Raw genomic sequence first — 7,423 nt, 5'->3', positions numbered from 1 at the left:
TTTTGTCAGAGTCACCTCATTTCTGTCCATAAATAAATTATTAAATGATAATCAATATGGCTACAGAGCACAGCATTCAACTGAGCAAGCTGTGCTGCAATTAGCACAAAATGTTATGAATAATCTTAACGAAAAGATACTGACTGTAGGTGTATTCATAGACCTCTCAAAGGCCTTTGACGTCATCAACCACGATATACTGATTAAAAAATTAAATTCACATGGAATAAGAGGAAAAGTAAGTGCATGGTTCAAAAGTTATTTAGAGAACAGAGACCAGTATGTGGCAATAAAAAGTCACTCCTCAACAAAACTTAACGTAAGATCAGGCGTGCCACAAGGATCAATTTTAGGTCCTCTTCTATTCATAATCTTCACGAACGATTTTCAACATGCAACTGATGCAAATCACCTTCTATATGCAGATGACACTAACATCTTCTTCCCAACTAAAGACCCATTGAAAGAAGTAGAATACATCAATAACAGTCTTCAAAATATATCAACCTGGTTTATCAAAAATAAATTAATAGTAAATTATTCTAAATGTAATTACATTATTTTTGGTCCGAAAATTTTAACAAATATTATACCTAACCTAGACATAAAAATGAACAATATTTCTATTCCTCGCTCAACCAGCACAAAATTTCTTGGAGTAACAATCAAGGACAATTTTTCTTGGGATATTCACATAGATACTATGTCTAAAAAAATATGCAAAACCCTAGGAGTTATAAGCAAAATTAAAAATAAATTAAATAAACCTACTCTAATTGACCTGTATTATTCGTTAATCTTTCCTCACCTCATCTACTGCAACGTAATTTGGGGAAACAGTCCTGACATTCATCTAAAACAGTTAACAAAATGCCAAAACCGATTCATCAGAATATTTAAAAATCTTCATCCTCATTGTCCCACAAGTGAATATTATCTCGAGATGAAAATACTCAACATCAAAAACTTGTTCATCTACCACGTTGCAACATTCATTTTTAGATTTTTACGTCAGCAATTGCCGGCATTTTTTCGAAACTTTATCACTTTTGGAACTTCCATTCAAGCAAGAACTACACGCCACACGCCACTTTTCTATGCTCCACCAGCCAGAATTAAAGTACTCTGCATGAGTTTGAAACACACCGGCCCAGGAATATGGGAGACGATTCCACAAGAAATTAAAGATTGTAACACTTTGCATCTTTTTAAAAATAAGCTGAAAAATTTTTTAATTACGAAAAGTTCTGTTTTTCAAGGATAATAATGTATATGTATATATATATGTATATAAGTGTGTACATATTTCATTAACATTGATACATTTTCTCCTATTGACAATTTTATTTTATCATTGAGAAGCAATTTTGAGCTGCACGGTGGCCGAGCCCACAAGAATTAATTTTTTTTTTTGGTCTCCGAATCATTCATGCTTTTGTTTTGTTTGATTGAATAAAAGTGATTTGATTTGATTTGATATCATAAAAGATGAAAAATCATGGCGTTCATCAGCCACTATTCATCCTCATCTACTTAACAATAACTTCAACGTAAAATATGTGCGTCGTGTTGAATCGTGTGGCGTCGTGTTGAATCGTGTGGCGTTGTGTCGTGTGGCGTCGTGTCGTGTCGCGTGGTATGAATATAAAACTTTTGTAGCAGAAACATATGTAAGTGTTTGTAAATAAAGAAAAATATGTACTAAAGCAGCCCTACGTTTGTTAGAACTGCATAATAATAACGCACACACACATACACACATGCACACACACATGTACACACACACACATTCACACACACACACATTCACACACACACACACACACATCCAGTCATGCAAACATGGCATGAACAGGCATGACAGCCAACATTTCAATTAAATTCAGCATAACTGCAATGGACGGTTTGCTGAATGTTTTCTATCGCAAAATGATAATACCATTATTTCCAAAATAATGATTGGTCAGTGCGGTAGCGCACATGTATGCGTGTATGTATGCTTTTGTATGTGTGTATGCTTTTGTGTGTGTGTTTGTGTTTGTGTGTGTGTGTGCGTTTGTATGTGAAATATTTGAAGTTATGTGGTGTATGTGTATAAGTATATTGGAAAATATATGTGTTTATGTGTGTGTGTATAAGATATGTAAGATATTCTGTGTGTGTGTGTGTGTGTGTATGTGTAAGGTATTGTTAGTGAGGTGTGTGTGGCTTGCGAAACGTAACTGCCAGTCGTGTGTGTGGTGTGTCTATGGTCGCCAGCCGCCAGTTCGTCTCTACGATGGTCTCCCATACGAACGCACCTGCCTGCATTCATTTGAATATTTTTTGCTACGGAAACCCAGTCGTCATCATCTTCCTCCTTCTCGTTATTATCATCATTATTATTATTGTCATCATTGCTATTTCATCATCTGCATTGTTGTTATTAACATCGTCGTCGTCGTCGTCATCACCATCATCATCATCACCATCATCACCATCATCATCATCTGTTTCGTATAATAGCGTTCATTTGGCGGATCTCCGTATGGGATAGAAAAAGAATGATGATGATGACGATGATGACGATGACGACAATGATGATGATGATGATACAGATGAAGATGATGACGATGATGATGATGATATTGATTGTGGTATCATGTTGGTGAAAAATAATTATAACAGAGGAAAGAACCATTGCAATGGGTAGGATGAAGATGATGACGACGATGATGACGACGATGATGAGGATGATGATGACGATGATGATGACAAGTTCGTTGACGTTGACAACAACTGTATGTGTAAACATTTTTACATCTAGTCATGCAGTATCGCTGGCTGGGGAAGTATTCAGTCTCACAGTAGTTCCTCATTAGAGGGTTCACTACTCATTGCTGCTACTGATGTTGATTCAATGTTGATTTGTTTGTGGTATGTATGTATGTATGTATGTATGTATGTATGTATGTATGTATGTATGTATGTATGTATGTATGTATGTATGTATGTATGTATGTATGTATGTATGTATGTATGTATGTATGTATGACTAGATTATACATTCATACATACAAACAAACATACTTAGAAATAAACGAATATACTTGCATGCATACATGTCTTCATACACACACAACACGGTTATCGATTTTTTCTTGTCCATAGTTCCATGTAGTTCCCTCAATCCATTTCTTTATCCATTCATTCCTTCATCTATCCGTCTCACCATCTATCTATCTGTCCATCCATTTGTCCATTTCAACTGTCAACTTATCTATTTATCCATTCATTCATCCATTCATCTATCCATCCATCCATTTATCGACCAAAAAGTTTGTATAATTTGTTTTTTGTTTTTTTTCCAGTTACTTTCGTTCTGTTCATTTTAAAAACCAAAAAAAAATTCAACATCTTTTGCTAACGATAAGAAAATACACAAACAAAAAACAAATAAACAAACCCATACACAAACACACAAGCACATACACACACACAAACACATACATATATACACACACATACACATGCATACACATATACATATTGTGGATGAACTATGTTATGTTATAAACTATGTTATAAACACACACACACATACAAGCACATACACACACACACACATACACCACACACACACACACACACACACACACACACACACACACATACATACAAGCACATAAGCACTTTCTCGCATGCATGTACGATAAACGACGCCAAAACATCGCGTGTCATTTATGAGAAAAATCGGCTCCTTAATTTACTAAACGAGTTCATTTTGCACATACATGCACAAAAACGTACGCACACATACACACGCAAACCTTTAAACACACACACACTCACACACACACGCACGCACAAACAAACAAACACAAACACATACAAACCCAGACCAACTATTATAATATGCACGATTATGTATAATATTAAAAAAAAACTTTTCACCTTACTTTTACATCTTTATTTTCGTCATCATCATCACCATCATCATCACCGCCATCATCGTCATCATCACCACAATCATCAACATCATCATTGTCGTCGTCGTCACGATCATCATGTTTATGAAAAACATAAGCAAACACAAAGTTAGACAAACAGACGGACAGACAGACGGACGGACGGATAGACAGACAAAAAACATGCATGCACAAACAAACATGCACGCACGCACGCACAAACAAACAAACAAACAAAAAACAAGTAGACGTACGAAGCAAGAAAAGAATAACACCGTCAATGTTTGACGTCTAAAATCGAATAACAAAGAGTGCTAATGTTTCTAGGCAGACGTGTCGTTACATACATTAATGTCTCTCAGCTTCACTCACTTTTTCATTTAACTCTTTCTCTCTCTCTCTCTTTCTCACTTTCTTTCTCTTTCCATTTTTTTTAATTTTTTTGTCTTTCAAGAATTTCTTTTTACTACCCATTCAACATTTTTTTTATTCGTTTTATCATCGCCACTGTTCTTTTCCATTTCCTCCTCTCTACACCCTCTCTTTCTTCTGCTCTCTCTCTCTCTCCCTCTCTTTCTCTTCCTTTTTGTATCCTATATAATATATTATAATAAAAATCATGCCCATAAAATGAACAACTATGCCTTCAAATATTCGCAGGCGCGCACACAAAAACAGAAAGGGAGAGAGAGAGAGAGAAAGGAAAAGAATAAAAAAAAGAGACAGAAAAAGAGAGAGAAAGAGAAAGAGAGAGAGAGAGAGAAAGAGAAAGATACAATCTCAATCGAAAATCATTCAAATAAGTAAAAGCCTCGAGGAAAGAATATCAACAGTGCTCATAAAGTGTTCGGTTAGTTTATTTCATGATGGATATTGTTGGGGAACACCTAAACTGCCCTATACCAGTTATAGTGTGTTGATGTGTGCGTGTGTTTGTACTTGATCTCTATCTCTCTCTCTCTCTTTCTCTCCCTCTCACTCACTCACACACACACACACATTTTCTTTCTCTATGTGTCTCTTTTTCTCTCTACATGTGTGCGTGCGTGTGCAGGTGTGTGTATTTGCGTGTGTGCGTGTATGATACATGAGTTTGTATAATTTTATGTACTTCTTCTAAGAAGTAAGAAGTTATGACACGAAAGTTTCTTATGAAGGAACGTGCAAAAGGTAAGGTAAATAATAAATATTTACGTTTATTCATTCTGTTTCGTTCATTCATTCATTCATTCATTCATTCATTCGTTCGTTCGTTCGTTCATTCGTTCGTTCGTTCGTTCATTCGTTCGTTCGTTCGTTCATTCATTCATTCATTTATTGTCATTCGTCCATCTAACTTTTTATTCAATCATTCATTCAAACATATTTTTATTTATTTATATTAAGATATTCACATCTAGGTTACAAAAGTTGAAATAATTATATACGATTTTTTATACGATTATTCAAGTATTTTTATGATGACAATATGAAAAACACACACACAGACACACACACACGTACAAACACACACACAAACACACGCAAACACACACACACTTGTTCTTATTATATTACAGATTTAATTTCGTATCTTAATAAAATAATGCTATTCTAATTAGCCAATAAAACGTTTGCAATATATATCATCATTTGCCCGCTATCTTCGTTTGTGTTTAAAATTTTCCATTAAAATTATTATCGATTCGGTCTAGCTATCACGCACACGCATTCACACACAGACACACACCAATAGAAACGCAACACACACACACACACGCACACGCACACACAGATATACATACACATAAGAAACACTCACACATTCACACACACACATGCACACACAAACACATTTATGTAAACGCCAAAATTGTTTGATAAACTAAAATGACCACCATCTAGTATGTAATTCAAATGCATTTTCTTTGTTCTTCTAACTAACAATATCATCTCATTCAATTCATTTTGATAGAGTTGGTCGTTGCGAATTTCTGCAATAAATCTTACAAACTGCAAACATGACAGGGTCGTGCTCTTTGCAAGTTTCTAAGAATGACATTTGATATTGAATGTTTTGTATATCTATTTTGATATTATACCAGATGGATTTGTATCTGTTCTGGCATTGTATCATACAAATCTGTATCCAATTTGGCATTGTATCGTACAAATCTGTATCCAATCTGGCAATGTATCACACAGATCTCTATTTATCCTGAATGTATCACGTAAATATTTTTGTTATATCTATGTTGATGTATCATTGAATGCGTATCTATTTTGATGGTGTATCGTTGTGTAGTGAATTGTGTTTAATGATAAGTTTCAGAATAAAGAGGAATTATTTTGTAGGGGTCGTTTAAAACCACAAACGTTAAAATGATGATTGTTTGTAGCAGTATTTTGGGAATAGTAATCTAGGCAGTCTGTATCAACTGATAGAGAGGCCATTCATTCACATGACTCAAAAAACTGAAATTTTTGAAAAAAAAATATATAAAAACTTGAACAAAATTTGGTTATTAAAAATGTAGGAAATGATTGAAAATTGCATGTTGCCATCAGTTTTGCCGCTATTGCTTGTATTAGATGGGTAGTATAATTGATTGATTACCACTCAATACACGCACGCACACACAAGCACGCACACACACATATACCCTACATATACATTCAAGCACATTTTAAAATTTTGTTTTATTCCTGTTTAAGTTTTAAACGAATGTCAACAGTTGGATTACCGCGGTGCTATTTCATCGGTCCCATAGGTGTGACTATACGATGACGTCATCATCATCAACATTTTATCTTTCATCAACATCATCGTCCTCGTTATCACAACATTGATAACATGCATCTTTATCATCATCTTTTTTTTCATCATTATCATTATCATCATCCTCATCACCATTATTGCCATCATCATCATCATTATCAGCACCATCCTTCTCCATTGTCATCATTATCAGGCACAACAACAGCAACAACAACAACAACAACAGCAACAGCAACAACATTTGCTCATGCCCCAACATTATGTTAGATCAATAAAAAAATATATTGCGTAACCACACAAATAATAAAATAAAACACAACAAACCAATTATAAAATAATAAAAGTTATATTAATAGCAATTATAGTAGTAGTAGTAGTAGTAGTAGTAGTAGTAGTAGTAGTAGTAGTAGTAGTAGTAGTAGTAGTAGTAGTGACAGCAGCAGTAATATTAGTGGTTGTAGTGAAGTAGTAGCGACAGTAGTAGTAGTAGTAGTAGTAGTAGTAGTAGTAGTAGTAGTAGTAGTAGAAGTAGTAGTGGTAGTGGCAGTAGCAGCGTCAGTAGCAGTGGTTTTAATAGTATACATGTACAAGCGAACTCATTCATATACCATATATTAATGATTGATGGATCTATGTATTGATTGATTGGCCAAGTGATTGGCTGACTGGTTGATTAGTTAATTGGTTGGTTGATTGATTGGTTAATGGTTGGTTGGTT

General features: G+C 34.6%; 1 protein-coding gene across 1 annotated transcript in view; it reads left to right on the top strand.

Annotated features, from left to right (window-relative positions):
• Positions 1-1,880, top strand: part of HELRODRAFT_159716 (hypothetical protein) — a gene marked incomplete at both ends in the record, with an annotated part of 4,633 nt that extends 2,753 nt beyond the window's left edge. The window contains 3 exons of the mRNA XM_009011579.1: positions 1,110-1,244; positions 1,513-1,670; positions 1,833-1,880. Coding sequence (XP_009009827.1) covers positions 1,110-1,244; positions 1,513-1,670; positions 1,833-1,880 — 341 coding nt within the window. The remainder of the gene's footprint in view (positions 1-1,109; positions 1,245-1,512; positions 1,671-1,832) is intronic.
• Positions 1,881-7,423: the final 5,543 nt, after the last annotated feature.

The sequence above is a fragment of the Helobdella robusta genome (genome assembly GCF_000326865.2).
Source record: "Helobdella robusta unplaced genomic scaffold HELROscaffold_1, whole genome shotgun sequence".
Lineage (NCBI taxonomy): Eukaryota > Metazoa > Annelida > Clitellata > Rhynchobdellida > Glossiphoniidae > Helobdella > Helobdella robusta.
Note: the sequence above shows the minus strand (reverse complement) of the source record. Positions and strands in the feature narration are given on the sequence as shown.